This window comes from Astatotilapia calliptera, chromosome 16 (assembly GCF_964374335.1).
Source record: "Astatotilapia calliptera chromosome 16, fAstCal68.1, whole genome shotgun sequence".
NCBI lineage: Eukaryota > Metazoa > Chordata > Actinopteri > Cichliformes > Cichlidae > Astatotilapia > Astatotilapia calliptera.
In genome coordinates, this window is record NC_137437.1 from 14,248,724 (window position 1) to 14,269,955 (window position 21,232).

The 21,232-nt window shown below is 37.8% G+C and overlaps 2 protein-coding genes across 16 annotated transcripts in view; one reads left to right on the top strand and one right to left on the bottom strand.

Annotated features, from left to right (window-relative positions):
• Positions 1-7,746, bottom strand: part of mycbp2 (MYC binding protein 2) — an 84,023-nt gene extending 76,277 nt beyond the window's left edge. For all 12 annotated transcript variants that reach the window (XM_026145400.2, XM_026145407.2, XM_026145406.2 and 9 more), the window contains exons 1-2: positions 7,021-7,746; positions 4,908-4,983 (exon numbers count right to left, since the gene is read on the bottom strand). In XM_026145400.2, the coding sequence (XP_026001185.1) occupies positions 4,908-4,983; positions 7,021-7,292 (348 nt within the window). In that variant the 5' untranslated portion in view covers positions 7,293-7,746. The remainder of the gene's footprint in view (positions 1-4,907; positions 4,984-7,020) is intronic.
• Positions 7,747-12,221: 4,475 nt separating this feature from the next.
• Positions 12,222-21,120, top strand: scel (sciellin). Of its 4 annotated transcripts, none has more exons than XM_026145900.2 (27): positions 12,222-12,346; positions 13,682-13,713; positions 14,506-14,572; positions 14,768-14,830; positions 14,969-15,040; positions 15,127-15,159; positions 15,270-15,305; positions 15,400-15,435; positions 15,529-15,573; positions 15,662-15,733; positions 15,811-15,879; positions 16,759-16,833; positions 16,925-16,993; positions 17,081-17,137; positions 17,690-17,746; positions 18,038-18,091; positions 18,185-18,226; positions 18,340-18,408; positions 18,503-18,550; positions 18,648-18,698; positions 18,870-18,932; positions 19,036-19,089; positions 19,186-19,248; positions 19,349-19,423; positions 20,164-20,272; positions 20,503-20,605; positions 20,740-21,120. In XM_026145900.2, the coding sequence occupies exons 2-27, from the start codon at positions 13,695-13,697 to the stop codon at positions 20,754-20,756; spliced, it is 1,518 nt and encodes a 505-aa protein (XP_026001685.2). In that variant the 5' UTR covers positions 12,222-12,346; positions 13,682-13,694; the 3' UTR covers positions 20,757-21,120. The 4 variants fall into 4 exon arrangements, with proteins under 4 accessions (XP_026001685.2, XP_080146723.1, XP_080146725.1 ...); XM_026145899.2 differs by having other exon boundaries at positions 12,223-12,346; positions 18,500-18,550; XM_080290597.1 differs by lacking the exon at positions 18,185-18,226 and having other exon boundaries at positions 18,500-18,550.
• The last annotated feature ends 112 nt before the right edge of the window (positions 21,121-21,232 follow it).

Consider the following 21,232-nt stretch of genomic DNA (forward strand, 5'->3'; position numbering starts at 1 on the left):
TAATAAGCATGAAGACATTATTAGACTAGATGGTCATCTGATTAAATGTAATTCAAAGATTTGGAGTTAATGCTAGATAAAAGAAACCAAAATCTTTAGTGCAAAGAGGTACTTAAATTACAACATAAAGTCGTACCTACGGTTTGTTACTTTATAAATGTTCTTAAATACAAAAAAGAAGGGGAAAAAAAAAATCTGGTTATATCATGTATCAATTATGTGAATAAAAATGATTTATATGATCAAAACAATACGTTCTGATCGCTATAGACATGTCTCCATCTACATAAAGCAATTGCAGTAGCTTTTATTTAATTTTTAACTGTTACTTCTGCAGCTCATCTCTGTATGACAGCACTAGGCTTTGAGACATATTTGAAGTAGCAGCCAAACTCAATATTGTGGGTTCACATGCAGCACACTTCACCAAAATAGCTTTTTACACCATCACTACAAGAGCCGCAGCAGTATAATGATAAATTAAATTTTTCAGGAGCATTACTCATCATTTCATGCCATTTGAGAGAGCAGTGTGGAGAGCACCATCATGGAGAGTGGTATAGAATTTCCATATATGTTTGCAATACATTAGCAGTCCTAAGCTACTGCAACCAACCCTTTACTGAGCAACAAGAAGTCATGGACCACAGATGAAAGATAAATTGAAGACAAGATATCCTGACTTTTAGTCCATAGCATCATGAATTGCCTAACAGATGTACTCTAAAACAAGTTCAAACCAAACCCCAGTCAGCCTAGCAACTGTCTGTTTTAACTCAAGCTTTTTAACTCAAGAATCTGTACGTGCTAAAAGGTGGCCTTTGATGTAGCATTTGATCAGAAAGACAGAAAAAATAAAATAAGCTGTGAATTTTAAACCAGCTTATGTGTCCACCATCAGTTACCATGGTGATCTAGCCAGATTAAGTGAGAGCTATCTTCAGCTACTTCCAACAATGTAAACTCTGACATGAAGTTCAGCATACCTTGCTAACCCATTAATCAGGTTTTATACCATGTCCCTGGTCTTTTGACAGATCACCTCTGTCTGCTAGACATCCAAGCCTACCTACCAGTGATTTACATTTGTGATTAGGGTGAAATGTCTCAATCAGCGATTTATGCAGGACGCATTAACAAAAGAAATATCAACTCTCTAGGACTGCACTAACTTTATAATCAGACAGAGGTGCCTCCACTACACATGTTAAATTGAATGTGTGGTGCTATACTTGCTGATCATTGTCATCATGTTTTCTGGCTTTGTCCTGCAGTTTCTTCCTATTGGTTGCACATAGTATCATAAATAAGATCAATCATCAGTTCAAAGAGCATCTTTGATTTGAGGTATTTAGTTCTGTCAGCACATTCCCCAAAGAAGGAAATGAGCAATGACGCTTCAGCCTACAATATTTATTAAAAATAAAAATAAAAATGAATTTGCAGAATTGCTTTTGTTCAATTTTGAGGAAGTCAAACAGGAAATCTCTAGATAGACTTTCTACAAAAATCTGTGATTAAGATTGATATAGACTTTTTTGTAATAAACAGATCAGTGATGGGAAACAGCCTCAAAATTCAACATTTAAAGAACTTTGCTATAATTATATTTATGATGATATAGAAAATACTGGACAAGATTTTATCGATTACTGAAGCTTGCACGGCAGTAGCATTTATTAGTCCAAATGAAATGAAGGCCATCTTCCAGCCTTCTTTTCCAATGAGCCACTGTCATTGAGGACAGAGTACCTCATTTAAAATCTGAATCTACTGCTTCAAAGTGCCAGCAGCATTACAGAGAAATAGTAGTGACACAGCATTATATGCAGTGTCACAGAATAAGTCAAATGTAATGTAGGCACAAAAGTAGTAAGATAGCATCTTAACATTTTATTTTAACCATGACTAAAGTGACATCTCCTTGTAACCATTCAAGAACTGCGCAATACTGTCACATATTAAAAACTGACAAATATTTTCCACCTGGTTTTTTCTTGGTTCCAGCTTTTAATTGCTAAAGCCCTCCTTTTCCACCACACAACCATGTCATTAGTTTCCATCCACGTTTGCTCTTCCTTTTGACAGGAGCGCTCCAGCAACGCTTGATTGAGTCACTAGTTTACTTTTAGGTCAATCACCAGTTCATCCCCCCCTTTTACATCCCTTCAGAGCCTGGATATACTGAACTGTGTGTTTTTGACTTAAGTGGTCAAACAAGTTTGTTGTTTTCACCTTTAGCTAGAAAAGCTTTATTGTATATTTGGCAAAATACTGCGCTTTATTGAAGGGCATGCCTTCTTTTTTCTTTTTAGGTACTAAATTGTCACTCGAGGTTGATGCACTGCTCTCATTCTCAGACATGTCTGGGATTGTGTTGTCATCCTGCCTAGGGAATTATTACTTTGCTCTGATAACACCTTATAACCTCCTTTGTTTTTAACCAGTATTAACCCAAATAATATGGCCCAGCTACCCACACCTACTGGTGACATTTGATCACTTCCTTTCCATTTTGATACTTTATGCACATTAATGTGCTGTGGTATTTATTTCTTCTTCGTTTGTTGAAATGCGTGCAGAAACAGAGACACTATTGATTATATTTGCCACGTCATTCGTCAAAATTATTTCACATTTCCCATGTATCAAAACATTCATACAGCTACAATGTCAAAAAGTAGTTCAAATACAGGAAGTGGTCACATTTATTTAGTGCGGCAACTAAAGTACATGCAATTGAGGACTGGGACAAACACATTAACTCTCAACAGTCCCCAGACTTTATTTCCTTCACATTTATTTATTCATTCATTCATTCATTCATTCATTCATTTTTTAAATGAATTCAATCCAGGTTTTAGATGCCTAACCTTCCCCAGCACTTGCATTATTTCACAAACCACCTGAGAAAGCTGGAAATAGTTTGCAGATGCAACGGTCTGAATATTCTGAACTGGAAATGTGCTCTTTATGGACATTTCCAAACTGTATCTCGCAAGTGCAGAATAGTTGTATATGAATATAACCTTAGGATATATTATTTAGATGTGATGTTTTAGGCATTCCTTTCTTTGAAATCATTAAAGTATTACTTACACAAAAAAAGAACTGTTGCAAGAACACTACATCACCTGTGGTGTGTGACACAGGTAGGGGAGTTCCTAGTGTACAAAGACAGCATCACATTATCTGCCATAGCATGACTAATTTAGAAAGCCCTCACATCTCTTAAATCCACTGAATGAAATGTCTCATGCTCACTGCCCGTGTTTGTCTTTAATAAGACATTAATATACAAGTTTGACAGTATTCTTTTCAATGTATTACTTTGCACGATTATGTTGGTATTATAATGACAGTTTTTCTAAATGGCACAGAAAACACATTTCACTTTACACAAGACATTACATCATCCTCTTCATTAGGATGATAAGTGTTTATGCTCTGGCTTTATGCTCACTCTACTTTCACGTTTGTAAGCACAGAAGCAGACAGGGAGGGGGGAGAGAAAAGCTTTCAAACCACGCTCTTGTCTGACTACACGAGTGTCAGAGGCGTGAAAGAGCAAGAGTGAGCACAACACATACAAATAGAGCACGACTGCCAGAGTAAGAGCCCACATTTTTATGCCTCCCTGCCAGCCAGCCTTGCCTACCACACAGAATATCTTATAGCGTTGTGAGCAATTCAACCTGAGCTGACTCGGCCACTCTACGCCGGATTGCTTGTCTGGAACACTTGAGGAGAAAGATGACGAAAGAAGTCCGAGTAAAGCCTCTTTTCTCTTCTGCTATTATCATGTTAATCTCTGTTGCTTATGCCTGTAAGCTCCTCAAAAACATAATTTTTTAAAAAAGTCTAAGAAATATACAAGAAATCATGAAAGGAGACCAAGCTATCAAACACGAGAAAAAATTAATTAAAAAAAAAACAAAAAAAAAACATGAGACATAATCAAAGGTGACTGTGCTTATTGCAGATTTTGTTATTAGGTCTCACTGAGTTTCACACCTTTTTTTTTTTTTAAGGAGTGACCTGGCCAAGAGGGCAGCAAAAATTGTTACAAACAAAAACCACAAAAACCAAGAGTTGGACAACTTTACAACTGCGTGAAGAAAATGCAGTTTTTATGCAATAAAAAGTTAACTTAAGTCGAGTTAACTGGGACTGAACAGCACCAAAGGCAGACTGCAGGAACTCATGGTTTTGTAGGACAAAAAAAGATGAGCAGTCCAAGGTCAAAATGTATAAATCTTAGGATTTGTTAACAAATGCTGGCCCTGCAAGGTCTCCACCTGAAAGAGAAACACAACAGCATCATCTGATGCAGGCTAGAATCCCTCTTTGGAAGGAGGAGACTGAAGCAGGAAACAGTTGCCGTGGAGATGTGGAACACATTAGGTTGCTCGGCAACAGGCCATCATGAACAAGTCAGAGCCACTCCCATGTGTCTCTCATTCCGCCTATCCACCACGTCAGCTTCTTGTGTGGACGGGCTTACTGACGCCCGATCGGCCCCGACTTAACAAAAAACAATGTTTGTGCCAAATACCCTCCAGACAACACAGGAGCTAATCTCGCCTTTAATCTCATCCTTAATCTGTTCAATTCGTTCAATAGAGTCAAGCCAGCTAAAAAGACATACCAACACATTTGCAAACATGGCAGTTACGAAATAAAACTGATGTTTTCATTCACACGAGGAGAGAAATTTAAATACATAAAGTATGTGTTATGCTTATTAAATATTTTAAGGAGCACTGAGAGGGTTATGAGTGATTATTTCCTACTACTTTTTACAGAGTAGTAGCAATGTGAATTAAGGATTTACAAGTACAGCAAAGGTTGTCCAAGTCAAAGTTTAATATTGCCTAACAGCTTTTAGACATTGAAGTGCCTCTTACCTTTGTTCTTGATTTGACTTTTGACTTGACCTTCTGTCGCCTTTTAAGTTTCTTCTTACTCAATGCCTTCTTTCCCCTGGAAGCAAACAGTGATCCGTTAGTTTTGCAAAACTGTGCTCTTTTTAAGCAAAAACTCTGGACTTCTTGTTAACATTCAAACGATGTAGAAGCTTGCTCAAGCTATCATCCAAAGGTGGAAGTGTAAAAATGAAATGTGCACAACTGGATCACTTTATTTTTAAAGCAAAGGTCAACATTGTACTTAAAGAGACAGCACATAGTAACACTTCAGACATGAGGGAAGGTAAACAATTCTTCTTCATGCAAGGTTTCAAACTATTTCAATGTCAAAATCTTAAATTCTTTCTAACGTCCCACACAACTGTGTCGATTTCATTTTTGTTTCACTCTGCAGAGCGAGCAAAGAGATCTATAAGCACAGTTCATCTTGCTTAACCGCCATAAGTGCATCAGGAAATTCACATTCACTGTTGCCTCTCATATCAAACCTTCCCAAAATAGGCACTAGTTTGTTACTGCAGAAATTCCCCTTTGATGCCTTTGAGCTGTCACTGAAATCTGTTTTGCAGTGACTTTTTGTGGCCAGTCTCTCTTACAAATCCACCTGTCAATAAGATGTAATACGAAGCTAGAAATAGAAACGCCACTAAAATTAGTCACCACAGTTACTCACTACAAAAAAGCATAAAATATTTACAGGTTTTAAGTGTCCTATTTTTTTTTTACTTAATAGCATAGCTGAATATTGCTTTCCAGCACCATACAAATAGCATGATATCAGGTCTCAATCAAGGCTGATCCAGATACTCCTTTTTAGCAACTTTCTCCAAAGAGCTTCCAAAACAGGCCAACTGAGCATGCCTATGACTTTTTAAATAAGCAACTTCTTAAATAAGCACTTTTTAAATAAACATCTGGTGGCAGATGTTAGTTGAAAAGGACATGAGCAACCAACTAGACAGACTGAGGATTTTCTTCTGCCTGCTCCTTCATATACACCAATTAATTCAACATTTGTTTATAAAAACAGAGTAGCGTTCAGCATTATGTTGGTCCTTGGTTAAAGCAACCATTGTACACACTGAGAACAGCAATTGGATTTGTGAGGGGAGGATGCAGCGATGATCCAGCTATTCAGTCTACAACCTGACTTACTAGAATGACGTAAGTGTATTACCCGCTTATGCTAGAACAGCAAATGAGTTCAGCAAATTCCCCACACATCCTCACCCAAACACGGCTCACGTTTCAAACAAGTGTGAGCACAGTAGCAATAAGCAGTTAATGTTTTGTGTTTGTTTCTTTATTTGTTTGTCGTTTATTTTTTAAATACACAGCAAGCCAAAGTCAGCCTCGTGACTTTTTTTCCTCTCCCTTTAACCGGTTTAAGTTAAGATAACCTGGTGAAAGGTCGGATGCTCCCAATAGCTAGCTCACAATGACGCCGTTGGGCCTAATTAGACACACAACACCACAACTTGGCCGGTGACAATGAAGTAAAATGACAGTTTAATAAATAAATACATAAGTAAACAAATATATTACACAAGTGGGGCGCATGTTTGCATTTAGCCGGATCGCACCTCACTCAAAACATCACAAACTACTCCCATGACAGCTAGCCGGCTAGCTCGTTTTGGACGCGAACCCACCCCACAGAGAGGTTTTTCGCTAGTGGACATGTCTCGAGTAGAAAAAGCTTGCGTTTTAGTCACAGTGTGTCAGTTCATAGCCGAAGCAGTTTGCACCGGGAATGCAAAGCCCTCGCATCAGGGTGAACTAACGTAACGTTAGCTTAGATGGCTCCCATAAGCTAAGGAAGTCGAAGTCAAAATTGCTACCTAGCAAGCTAACCCGCAAACAAATTATGGAGTTCCTGAAATACTACCCGTAGTTAAAACACGCGCTTGTGTGACAAAAAATGAGATGCAACCAGAACCATATATAATAAGAAATATACGTGGAAGTTAGCTCATTGGTATTGACTGACGCACCACTGAGCAAGGGTTACTCTTAGCTTCGTTAGCCTGGTTAGCCCTACGAATGACAGCCCAGCCTCCGCGATATTTTTGATTTCATTTTATCCGCTCACCTTCCTTGATTTATCCCTTGCTCTTTATCGTTGATGGCGGTGGTATAAATCCGTCTGTATCTCTCCGCCAGGGCTCGTCCTGAGAGTAAAAGCTGGTACCGAGTCCGACAATCCGACTGGACTCCGGGTGTCGGGCAAGAACCCATCCCCGAACCGACGGTGGAGAGGTCGGCTCCTGCTCCAGAAATGACCCTGACACCCAGCCCCATCGACGGCGATAAGGAGGGCAGAATCCCACCACCGGCGGCCGCTGCCGCAGCAGCACACATCATCGTTTTGCAGAACAATGCATATATATGTATATATCACACAAAAGATATCACAGCCAAATAATCTCTAGCCATCAGACGCAATCCACGTGTCGATGTATCCGCCACACGTCACATCATTTGTCCGCTACGAACTGCGAAAAAACAACAACGAGCATCCACGGTCCTCAGCGGTTATAAGCGCAAATTGTAGCCAATCTGGTGGTGCAGCTAAAAACCCAGTGTAGTCTTGCGATCCGGCCGCAGCGTCAACACGGTGCTCGACTCCAAGGATGATCCTCTCAAATCATAACTGAAATTTCTCGCGAAAAAGCAGAAACGAAAGCATTCATTTAGAAAAATCGCATTGTCGAGTTTCGTTTTTTGCTTCGTTTCTTGAATATTTCTTGACCCCGGAGAGGCAGCACCCTCAGTTGGGCTGCCATCTTAGCTCCATCATCCCTCCCCTCCCTGGCCGAGCCTTGCGTCGCCAGCATGCCGGGATATTTTCATACGTCTGAACCGAGCGATGCTATCATTGATTTAGCTGATCAATTACTTCTCTGTTTACACAATCGCTGCAAATGCGTAGTTCACTTTTCTTTTTTACATCAGATAAATAATCGTCGAGGCTAAGGACGGCCTCATAGATCAAAGGCAAATCCGCAGGGCTATTTTTTGAACACTGTGCACAGTTGGATTGTGGACATTTAAATTGTAGAAGTCAATACAGCAAGGGCCCCTCCCAGGTTGATCTAAAATTGGCACACACAAATACACAGATGGATTGCTCTTGGAATCGTTGTCCGCAATAAGAGTGGCCTTTAAAAACAGAGTTGCATATTTTTAAAACTGCTTTGATTTTTTTTTTTTTTTTTTTTTTTTTTTTGCGTGCTGCACTATTCCATTTAGCATTGCTCCATTTACACAGTGAACCCTGTGTAGCTGTGAACCCTGCCCTTTGATCTACCTTCTTGAACTTCTCCTTAGCTGGCACCAGGACTGCAGTTATCGATCTGCCGTCCCTCTTAATTGATCTTCACCGTGCTGCTGTGGGGGGATTATTCACTGAGTGTGGTTGTTTTATCTTCTCATTACTGCCTCAGAGTAAAGCTGCACATTACCGAAGTGCGTCAGCTATGCATTACCCAGATTGCGATGGTGATGGCGATATTTTAAAGGGTGACACAGGGGTGCAGGGGAGCTCCAGGGAGAGAGATAAAAAAGAAAAAGAAAAAAGGAGAAACACTGTGTTGGGTAACATCAAAATGGAAGCAAAGGCCAAAAAAACACCCTACTGCAGTATAAGGTGGAAAAGGAAACAGGTGTTTATACTTTCATGTATGATATAGCAACGGATGATGCAATTAGCAGGTCATGTTTCAAACATGCTTCGCTGCATTCCCTTTAAATGTCTGTGCATGTGGAGGGGTGATGCATTTATTTAGGGAGAGAGAGCGAGAAAGAATGACAAAGGGGTACACAGGCCCTAGTGGTGCTTTATTGGCTGCACAGTATTGCAGTGGCCCAATGACAAGAGAGAGGTAGGTCTACTGTCTCTTCTCATAGCAACCGAGAAAGCATCCAGAGATTATCAGTGTCAGAGTGCCAGCATGCATCTGCCATGACAAAACCTGAAGAATTGTGTTCTCACAGCTGTCATGTGAAATATTAGAAGTGAAAAGCAGCTCTCTTGAAGTGCATCATAGCAGTTGTAATGGTCTCTACGTGGCAGGATATGAAAAGAGCATGATTCGGTATTGAAGATGCAGTCGCATCCAGAGGCTGCTCCCTTATTAACCCCTGGTTTTCTCAGCTCTGGCCAGTTACAGTAAATATAGGGAGGAGGGGGAGGGATGCCTGGGCAGAGTAGAAGTCCATATAGGACACAAACATGAGCAGAGCTGACAGAGACGATATCCAGCCGCCTCAGACACACACACACACACACACACACACAGGAGATGGGGCTACTATTAGAGTCTAAGTAGGTTGTTAGGTTTTACGTTTTAACTCTGATCTCTTTATATCATAGTGTCTCAGCAGCATCATCAGTATTGACCTGACATAATGTGCCTTGACAAAATCAACTATATGGATAGAACTATGTCAGCCTTCATTCATCCTGGGAAATGAAATGTGGTGTTTAAAGTTCAAGCAATTAGTTTCAAACGTGCCTAATCTTTTTCAAGCATCTGTCGTATTTTGTTTCTTTTCATTCATTGAGAATATTAACGATCTAAAACCTAGTAGGACTGTGTTTCTAATGGCAGCTAATGACTCCTAATGTGTTTCTCTACATGACTGGAGAGGAAATTAATTGGTTCCTCGCACACATCGATGTGCCTCATTTATGCTTGAATGAAAGTGCTGATGTTGACTCAAACCTCTTATGTTCAAATTGCTCGGATTAGAGTGAAATGCATTCACTGCATTATTATATGATTTTTTTCCGATTGAATTTCTTCTAAATAGTGCAGTTGTTGCACGTTACAAAATTCAAGAGACCTGTGACACTTTGTTACTAAAGGGGCAGCTGAAAGTAGCTTCTGCATTTATCTGTTTGGTATTGACAGTCATATTTACAACTAACTCTTTCAGTCATCTTGATAGCACAGGTTATATTTATTCTTTTCTTCTGACTCACTAACAGTAAATCTTAAGGACATGTTTCGCCTTGAGCAACTTGTCTCACATTTATATATTTCCACGTAGCTAAGCAACCTGGAAAATAATTTCTATCATTATAGCTCTAGCGCCACCCAGTGTTGATCTTTTACTTAAACGTTGTAAAGACTGCAAAGAGAGCAGAGACATCTCGAACTCTAAGGAAATTAATCTGAGGGTTCTCAAGCTGCTCATTAATATGCAGACAAGTTAGTTAAAGACAAATCATAATCATAGCTGAGAGGGTATTTCCTTCAAAAATGTGTCTTTTAAAATCTTTGCTTCAGACTGCTTTAACCTTTAATTCAGGTCTGGATAGCCTGCATTCCTCTCGTACTGTCGCTGTTACTAGGAGGATTTCACCTATCAGTATTGTGTTGTCACACCCATGGATGTTATGCACCTTTCATACCTATGACCATTCAAGAGACGGCACTCCCAATAATCAAGCTCACACACAGACAGTGTGACATTCATGCTTCAAGACTGACTGTCACTTGACATTCTTAAGCATTGGTCTGAGACCTCCCAAGTCTGTCATTGAGCAAGTCAGCTATGTCAGTTTGGCTGGCAGAACACATTATTTAATCAGCTGAATTACATATCAGAAGAAATCTTGTTCAAAGTCTAAATGTTTAAGGCAACAGAAACAGCTAATCAATCATCAGTAGCCAAGCTGCTTTGTGACCAGGCCTCAAAGGCATAAGGTCTGAGTTTGGGTTGTTGTGAAATTTTATTGGACCTCAGTGATGTTAGATAACAAGTACCTTTATTACTATACACGTGTAAAGTATCCACTCCCATCCAAAGTGCTATAAATTCAAGGAAATGTTGATACATGGTTATATAGCGGGGTAATCTTTTTACTCAGAGGTTCAAACACAAGACCTGTGGGGAGACTCCAATTCAATGAAGGAGGGCACCAGTTTTGAAATTTTAACTGTACTTTTGGTTTTACAGCTTTTGTTACTGATAAAGACTTCCCCCATTGAGGTTCATGCTACATGAAAGTAATTAGTAAATGAGAGAAGATAACACTTTTTCAATATCTGCTAAAGACATTTATGAGGAATTTCTGGTTTTCACAATGGGTCCACAGTAAAAGAAAGAAAGAAAGAAAGAAAGAAAGAAAGAAAGAAAGAAAGAAAGAAAGAAAGAAAGAAAGAAAGAAAGAAAGAAAGAAAGAAAGAAAGAAAGAAAGAAAGAAAGAAAGAAAGAAAGAAAGAAAGAAAGAAAGAAAGGATTACTGGACAGTCTGTGCAATGAGCTACCAAAGCCTTTTCTGTAATTTTACACATTTATTTCTTACATTTTAAGCCCAAAGATAAGCATATAAGTTTCATTTACTACAGCAGCATTTTCTTAATCATGGAGAAAAATAGGGACATACTGACAAACTGCACGTCTTTCATTATATTAAGTTAGCGCAGGGGTGTAAAACAAGTGTAAAACAAGTTCAACATCCCTGTTTTGCATGTTAAGTTGGTATAACTGGTACCTTTGGCAACTCCTTCAGAAATCTACATTCAACATTAAAAACACAGGGTTCTGGTTGAGCTCCCTTCATTCAGCTGTCGGGCTATTGCAAAGGCTCTGGTTTGAATCTGCACCATGCCATTTGGTGCTGTCTTTCTCCAAGCTTTACTCTTAACTGTCGTACTAAATGCTAAAACGCCTCCAAAAATATTCAAATACACACACAAGCCACTTCATTTAGTCTATCTGCAAAACTGAATGCAATAAAAACACCACCACAGGCAGCATTTACATTTAAAATCACAGGCAACTGAGTACACTCTCAGTCTCATGACCCCAATAGAATTATCATCTTACTGACAACATCAGCAAAAATATAGAGGATTCTTAATAGGTGGAATTTATAGCAGAACTACCATACTGGATTAATTTGGTTAGAAGTGTACCTAATGAAGTGAGTGAAGTGTGTGCGCATGCTTTATATTTCTATCTTCAATTTACATTATAACACAATGAGCATAAAAAAGCCACAAGATTACTTTCTAGTGTTAAAAATATATTTATGCAAGTTCAAGCCTGTAGTAGGATTAGGACAGAGAGAATCCCACACCCACGTTGGAGGTTTGCTTCCTCATCACTCAAGTTGAGCTGCAGGTCTTTCAGCACTCCACCCAGTTCCATGTTCTCGAAAAACAAGCAATTAGGAAACACTGATGACGGAGATAGAAACATGTAGAATGAGAGCGACAGAGAGAGAAAACCTATTCTCTGATTCTTCCGTAAAGCCACGCCCGTGGGTGGCCTTGAATCTCCACTCCCTTAAGGTTTAAAGCAAAAGGAATGACAAGGGTGTGATTGTGTAGCGTGACAGACAGGTGTTGAGCGCCGAGCTGGAAGTGAGAGTTTTCCATCAAGTCAAAGAGGTTTCTGTGGAGGTATGTACTCTTTCTCTGTGTGTGAATGTTTTATCAGTTTTTTATTTTAGCTGAAACTGTGTGCAATGATACTTCAGAGGTATTAAAAATATACTCGATAAATTGAGATTGTATATGAGACGAGTTTTTTGAGATGGTGTTTTGCATTGAGGCGTAAAGGAAAATAAATCAGAGAACACACTGTATGTCGGGTTATGTAATGATATCGTTGTAGTGTTTATGTCAGATTGCATTTCTTTTGAGGAAATAATGGTGCCTTACAGATAAAAAGAGGAGTCAGAACGGACTGATTTGCAGTTGTGCACTCAAAAACAATCACCCTAAATAAAGATGAAGAAATTATTTCAAGTGAAACGTGATGAAAGCGATAAAATCAAAAGTTTTTTTATTCAAAACATGAATCATAATCAAGGAGAATATGTTTGGTAAAAACAGAATGTATAAAATCAAGTGAAATTCATTTGATCAGATTCCATTAAATGTAACATTTTAAATTGTACTTATGTAACAAAATTACATGGAAACTTTACATGTAATCAAATTACTTAAAGTCAGCATTTTGGGCATAAACGTTTTTTGAGCATATTCTGCCTTTAATGTTTTTTCTCACAACAGTTCAGATCCGATAAACCACTGGATGAGAGATTTGATCTGTTTTATGATATCTTATCTGAAAACATTTAAATTATCTTTTAGAAACTAGAAGATTGTTGTTGTTGTTGTTTTTGTCCGATAATTAAATATCCAGAAACACATAACAATGACAAAAAAAAAACTAATTGGACTCATGAACAGACAAATATGCCATTTACAGTTATAACTTCTGTTGGGGTTGTAAGTCTACCTTGAGGTTTATGATGTATGTTCGTGCTGGAGGGTGAAATGAAAGGGCGCAAGCTTTATCATCGATCGACTGTGGCCTGTCACGCCTTTCTCAGCAAAAGGTCTCTGTTTTGATGACAAAGGCGTGTTTGGAGAAGGTGTGTTGTGGGTGGGTGTGTCTTACATGTGGGTACAAATCAAGACTAACCAGTTTAAGCTTAATATTTCCTGAGTCTGGGGTTAAACAGAACTTTTGATTTACTACAGATGCAGTGTCAAACCCAACAAGGCAAGCTCATAAATCCAGTCTGTCCATGAAGGGCATGTGTGTGCTCATGACACAAGTATACAGATGGCAGAAAGCAGTGATTACTTGTTCACTTCATTATGCAGCATAAAGACACCAACGGCACATAAAAGGTTTTAGCCTAGCGTGCCACCCAGTGGCTAATGAGCTGTGCTCCATTTTTTCCCTGTTTTCTCATCAATGTTCTTGTTGTTTCACACTTACAGGTAAAATTTCAAAATGAGCGCTTACAAAACTGGTAAGTTGAGAAATATCAAAGAATAAAATTTACAAATCAAATTCTAAGTAATGTGGATTTTTAAAATAGCAGATGCAAGACTGAAAGGTTCCAGTAGTTATATGACTCTGCTGCCTATTAATTATGTTAATAATATACTTAATATATTTAAAACATGCATGAAATTGTTTCCCTTTGTTATTACACTCACTGAAATAGGTTAGATTATTGCTTGTAGTCAAAATGAGTATGTAAACTAAAAAGAATTTGTCAAAATAAAAACAATGGGGGAAAAATAGTAAAATAGACTGAAGGATATATTGCATATTATAAATATATAAAGATACATATTTTTGTATATTAATAGTGATATAAATGATACAGAAATTCGAATTACAAATAATGAACCAATCAATTTTAAAAACAGAGTAGTTTATTTCATCTAAGACTTAAAATACTTACAAATGCACAAGCCCAGTACTTATGTTCGCCCCATACATGCTATATTTTAATTTAATTTTTAAGTGCATCACAGTGAGAGAAACCACAGCTCGAATACAGCAATGTGCAGTTGTTGCAGTGTGCAGCAGTAAAGACAAGACCTGAGATGCAAAAAAAGAGTATTCATTGATTAGAAAACTTTATAAATACCTTCCTCATTTAATTTTCAGGAGCAGTGTGCTAATTAGTTTTTAATTGGCTCTATTATGTTCTGTTAAACAGGTATTAACTTTTAAGTCCTTAAAAACAGTGTGTTACTTAATTAAGTAAATGAATGATAAATGTGTAATTTTTTCTGTCCTGTATTACCAGGCAAGACTTCTCTTCTAAAAGACAACAGCTGGATCAGAAAACCAGATGATGAGGAAGAACCTGTTGAGTAAGTACAACAAGGATAAAAGTTAAAACACAGATGCTTACGCACACATGCATTTAGAGAATGGCAGAATTGTTGGGTGTGACTTTTGGGTCAAAGCTCAGATTTCTTTCAACCTTAAAAAAGGCCTTCTCACATTCCTCTTGCGAGTCACAGCATTGAGTCATCTCTGTGTAAATAGTTTTTTTTCTCCTACAGCCAAGATCCAAACTTCGCCAGAAGTGTTCTAGGTCAATACAAATCCAATGAAACTCTTGCGAGGTAAAACAAACATTTAAATTCACCTTAATTTGCAGACAAATGAAGGAACACTAATATGTTCTGTGATGACTGGTTTCAAGTTAAGAAAAGAGTCTCTTATTCTTTTGCATCCTGTAAATTTTTATGTATTTCTCACAGTTTAGAGCCTGAAGAAGAAACAGCCACCAAACCAAGCAACACAGCTACATCTGTGCAAGAGCTCAGCAAGAGGTACCATTTGTGTGACACATGTGATATATTTAAATAAAAGCCATATAAATGGCAGGAACAATAATGAGTCATTTCTCTCACTGAAGGTTCGGTGGAAAGCAGAATGACCTGAAGACCAAGTTAGTACAGTTTTCTTCTTTTACAGTCACAGTTTTGTTACAGTTGTGTTATTATTAATTTGTGCACTTCAAGGCATGAGATTAAGTAAGAGTTTTTTTCTGTTTTGCAGCACTCTTTCTTCCACTAAGACCTCCTACACTAAAAGGTACATTTTTGTAAAACCACTCATAGCCCAAAATTGACTCTTTCTGGAATTTTTGAATAGGAAATCACCTGAATGATCTGCCTCTTTGTTACAGTACATATTCATCTGTGAAGGCAGATTCACCCACTGTGTACGTAAAGCTCCAGTCCATTGCATCTAATGCAATAATCAACAGAGGAGAAATTAATATAATGTGTAATCTTGTATTTCCATGTCCCTGCAGCACCACCACAACCAAGACTACTGTGACAGAGTATCCAAAGACAAGGTACACAAGGAATGCATGAACACACCAGCAAGTTAACACATTACAATGACACGTTAAGTAAATGGGTTTCACGTCTCTCTTTTTTCAGCACCAAAACAACCACAGTCACCAAGGATGGATCAACTACTGAGACCACTACTACCACCACCCAAAGCGTCAAGTAGGGAACACTGCATCAAGTTACATTATTACACATGCAATCCGTATCATATTATTGACATTTATTTGCCTTTATAGGTCTCCTGTGACTAAAACTCCAATCAGCTCTGGGACATTCTCTGACCGGGTCAGGACTTCCAGCAAAGGGTAAAAATAATGTAGTGATTTATAGTAGATGCAATATTTTAATTATTTACTTCAGTATGAGAAACAGCATCATCGTCACTCATCAGGCTGTTGAATCTGAAGTCGAGCAACTAACAAGTATATTTAGTAACATGACCAACATCAGTTTTAATCATTACAGGTTAGACTACCCAGTTATACATCAATTCGTTAAAAAAGAGCTCCACTGAAACCAAGTACAACATTTAACAATTGTTTTTATGGAATGAAATCAATCATAATGACCCTGTGAAATAGTAATATCAGACTGTACTTGCCAGAACTTATACACCAGTCCTGTGAGAAGGAAACTCTTGACAGGACTCTTTGCAATCCTGTAAAACACTAAGTACCCGCACGGATTCATTAGCTTGTAGAACAACCTTTAGCAGCAAAAACTTGAAGTAATACATTTTCGAATGATTTTATCAGTCACGAGTCTCCTGCAACATCATGTCAGTCAGGTTGGGTGATCAATTAAGTGTATTTGATTATCGGTTCCTAACTGCAACTTACCCTCTTAAATTTAATGAAAATATGAAAGGTGTAATTAGTTTTTCATAGAATATACAATTTCACTGTGTATGTGTATAGCTAAAACTAAGATTTAGTAGTATACTGAACACTGAATATTTTCATACTGACTTATTGCTACTTTCACTTAGAAGTCATAGGCCAGTAAGGCTGAGCCTTCAGATATAATAAGTCACAACAGCTTTTGCTTTACAAGCTAACCCAGTATTTTAAAAGCATCTTAGAAATTGCAGCACTTAGATGTATATTTAGAGTTTCTTAAAGAGGCCACATATAAGCACATCATGCTACATGAGAGGCTGAGTTTTTCCCCATCTTTCCAAACAGGCAAGAATACCAACCCTACTCACCTACCTTAACGACACCCAAAGTGACGGAGACAACTGTTACCCTCACCAAAGAGTAAGACACAGATTATTCAGTTAGTGTAGTATTATAACCCATGTGTCACCTGCAATTTCAGATTTATTTATATTTTTATTGTTCTGTGCAGTACGGAGGACAAAGTTTACGACACGCACCTCCCCTCATCCATCCAGGATGATCTGTCACCCACAGAGAGGTGAAGCCCAGAACTTAGATTATATTGGTCATGGCACCAGGCTTTCAGTAATTACATTCTCAGTAAGACACATTTTTCTCTATGCAGCAAAACAACTATCTCCACAACTAAGACTGTGACAGTGAAAAGCAGCACTGACACAAAGTGAGTACCATCCTAGCGCGCGCAATCCGGTTATGTTCCTCTGACCCTCTGCATACTGTTAAGATGACATATTCAAATTAGTCAGATAAAAGTCATTTTTTATATAGCAATAAATTTAATTTGTTATTCTACTATCTGATATTGCACTGTGCCATGAGATGTACTTTTGTCCAAAACATTGAGCTACCACAATGTAGTTGTCCCACAGTATTAGTCTCCTTTAGTGTTTAACAAAACATAGCTGATCAATAAACCATTTGAAAATAAATAGTATACACAACACATCTGACAGAGCAGTGTGAGTGAATATGATTAGTGTTTTTTGCATGCAGTAACTTTGGAGTAAATGTTCAGGAATCTAAATATTCCTGACATGACTAAGTTTGCTGACGTCATGACTCCATGTAAATAACTATTATTAGACTCTGTAATATGCCAGAGATTTAAAAAAATATTTATTAGCACCATAAAGTTTAGGGAGCTTCCAAGCTCGACGCAGCAAAATGTGATTAAAAAACGACTAACAATGTCTCTTACTTTTGTCTGTTGTAGTGCTAAAGACCAACTCTATGATACACTCATTCCAGGTTCAGTCAAGGTTGATGACAGGTAATGCATACACTCTTTCATTATGAGTCCTCCCGTTTAGCCTTTATACACGCTGTAATAAAAATCTAATAAATTGTTGCAATTGTTATTGAATTTAATGATGTCGAAAGTAGAGTTGCTGAAAAGCACACAATGCACGTCACAGTATACCTTATATGTTATATATTAGGTATGTTCTTATAAATGGTGTATTGAGATCATTTAAAGTAAGTAAATTGATGCTGTTTAATTTGACACTATAATCATACGTTACTGATCATTATGTAATACCTGATATTGGCTTCGTCACAGCAAATCAATCGTGTCCACTACTAAGACTGTGACAGTGAAAAGCAGCTATGATGAGTAAGTTACTACAGCACAATACACAAACAGTGGCACCGATATAAATATACAAACAGTACAGTAAAATGTTTGGTGTTCTTTTTACTTTTTCAGTGATGTTTTTAAAGCTAAAACCCCCACAAAGACTTCCTTTAAGTAAGATAAACCTTGTATAAACCTCAACTGTTGTACAAAAGAAAACAGAATTTAAAAAAAATAAGAACTGCACATACAGTATAATCACTAAATTTACATTTCTGTCACTGCAGAGCTGAGGATCAGCTGTATGACACCCTGCTGCCTACTTCCATCAGATCTGATTCCTCTTCCCCAGTCAGGTGAGACATCTCAGCGAACATTTAGTCATTAAAAAACAAAACAACTATTTCACCATTGTGGTGGATGAAACCTCACATTTTGCCATTTTAGCAGCTCAAGCGTCAAAAAGACAGAGATTGTCACTGTGGAGAGCAGCAGAGGGTAAGCAGTAGAAATGAATGACAAAAATGACCAAAAAATTGTGTAGTTTGTGTGTAGTTTTGTCAAATTGACCTTTTTTGTTTATCTTGTCATTTAGAGGAGAAAGTCCCTCTCCAGTGTCAACATCTTCTACCCGCAGCCTCTCCAGGTAAACTAACAGAGCACTCCTGGATTACCCATTTACTTATTCAAATTATTATTATTCTCCTTTAGAATTTCTGTTTCTTTATACCTCATCAAACTCTAATTTATTTAATCATAACAATATTTTCTACATCCAGCTCTTTCTTATCAAACTAAATCCATTGCCTCTTTATAGCTACAGTTCATACTCCAGTGATATACCCTCCACTCGCACCACCTCCTATACCATAACTACCAGGTAATTACTATCACTGTCTCTCAACCTTTTGTTATAAAAATATAGTGCAGCGTGGTTATACTCTTTCTATTATTCCTGATTTGTTCCCTTTTTTCATACTCAGTGATGACTATAGCAGCAACCGCAACACTTATACTTACTCCAGACCAGACTCCAGGTATGAAGCAAAGCAAACAAAGACATTATAAACAGTATGCGCTAAACATATTCTAAACTCCACATGCAATCTCTGGGCCATGTTATCTTTTTACAGTTATGAGTACACCAGTATCACAAGTCCCTCCATCTACTCTTCTACATCATACAGGAGCCGCAGGTATTAAATTATTTTTTGAACAAACGAATCCAAAACTTATCACTGGCACACAAACACTGTACGAGTTAGTAAAACAACACTCTTTCATTAACTCTCTCAGCAGGTCAGATGACATTCTGTCAGAGCCAACCTACTCAAAGTCTTCCGTGAAGAGTGCATATGCACCTCCTGAAAGGTAGGAATCGGGCAGCAATAGCCTTTTTAGACACTGAAAACATTTGTGTGGAAATAAGTGTGCAGACTGACTGTCATCTAGAAGCTCAGTGAAGCTGTACTTGGATACAGTGTTGCTTTGAGCAAAGCATGAATATCGGCATGCTAATGTGCTGATATGCAGATTTTAAGCATCTGTCACATTAACCACCTTAATACAGCATGTCAGCATGTTAATAATTGCTTTTTAGCAAATACACCTAAAGTAAACCTAAAGATCACGTGTTTGTTTAAAAACCTAACTAGCTGTAGGGGGCATTGCTCAGCATTCAAGGCAATCAAAAAAAATTGAGGTAGAACTAGGGGACCATTTATTTCTGCTGTAATTGTTTTTGCACCAGTCCATCCAATTGTTGCTGTTATAGTTTGCTGAAAGTTAAGAAGGTAAACTTGATATTTATCCTGTCTTCCTCCCTGAGTTTGGCTCTGCCAGAGTTTTCTTCCTGTTAAAAGGGAGATTTTCCCTTCCCACTGTTACCAAGGGTTGCTCATAGGTGGTGTCTGACTGGGGTTGGGGTTTTCTCTGTATTATTGTATGGTTTACCTTAAAATATAAAGTGCATTGAGGCGACTGTTGCTGTGATTTGGTGTTATATAAATAAAACCGAAACAAAATTAATAGAATTAAATCAAGAACACATATATACAGTCACTTTTCTTTTACTCTAATATAAACACTTGATAAATTTTTGTCCCACACAGGACAGTGCTAGAGAAAGATCTGTGCACAGTCTGCCGTAAGCCCTTCACTGGTGATGCCAAGATGGTCCTGGATGACATAAATATGAAATGCCATGCTTCCTGCTTTAAAGTGAGTAAAATAATTTTAAGATGGGGCTTTCCTTTCTTTGGTCAACAACAAGCAGTGGTTGAAAAACAACTATGTCAAGACTTTACCAAAGTAAAGTCTTAGTATTGTTTTGAAATTACCAGTGACTCATGAACTCCTAATTATTAAGACCTCACAGAATATTTTTGATGTATACAGCCATTGTTGTCTCAGGATTCTGTTTCCTCATGTGAGCATTTGTGTTTTGGCAGTGTGAGGTGTGTAACATTACTTTGGGTAATCTAAAGGCTGGGGACAGCTTGTGGATTTACAAGCGTATGGTTCACTGTTCGAACTGCTTTGAGGTCACCAAAGGTAAGTAATTATTAGGATTTCTTCATTTTCCTGGATGTAAAGCTCCAGTGACTAAATATTTGTACCGTATGTATTACTCTATTTGTTTTAATTTCAAAAGGTCTTAGTTCAAATTGTACATCCTTCCCCCACAGAAAAATGGCAACGCTGATGCTCCAAATATACTTAATGGATTATTGATTATCAGCTTTGGGTGTCGTGGGATCTCATGGACTAGCATTACAATGAGCTGACAAATCTTTATGTGGGTGTTTTGTGAAATGACAGTTACATTTTAATAACATGAATGCAGTATATAATAAACTATTTAGTAGCTGTGTTGCCTTGATATTGGTGTTTCTGTATCTACCTCTATGCACCATATCAGCTCTTATTGTCTTTGGCTTGCATTTTGTAGGGAAACTTCATTCTAAAACGATACATTGCAATATTGAGGGCCGGGGGCTTTTTCTTTGTGCAATAAAAGCTATAAAGTGTCTTTATCTAATAAAATTAAAATATTCTACTTCTTTTAAGACATTTGTGTTCATTTTCTTCCTTAATTATATACCAGTGAAATGTAATCTACCCATTAAAGTCATAATTTACAGTTAATGGAACTTGATATATTTGACAATTTTAGGATAA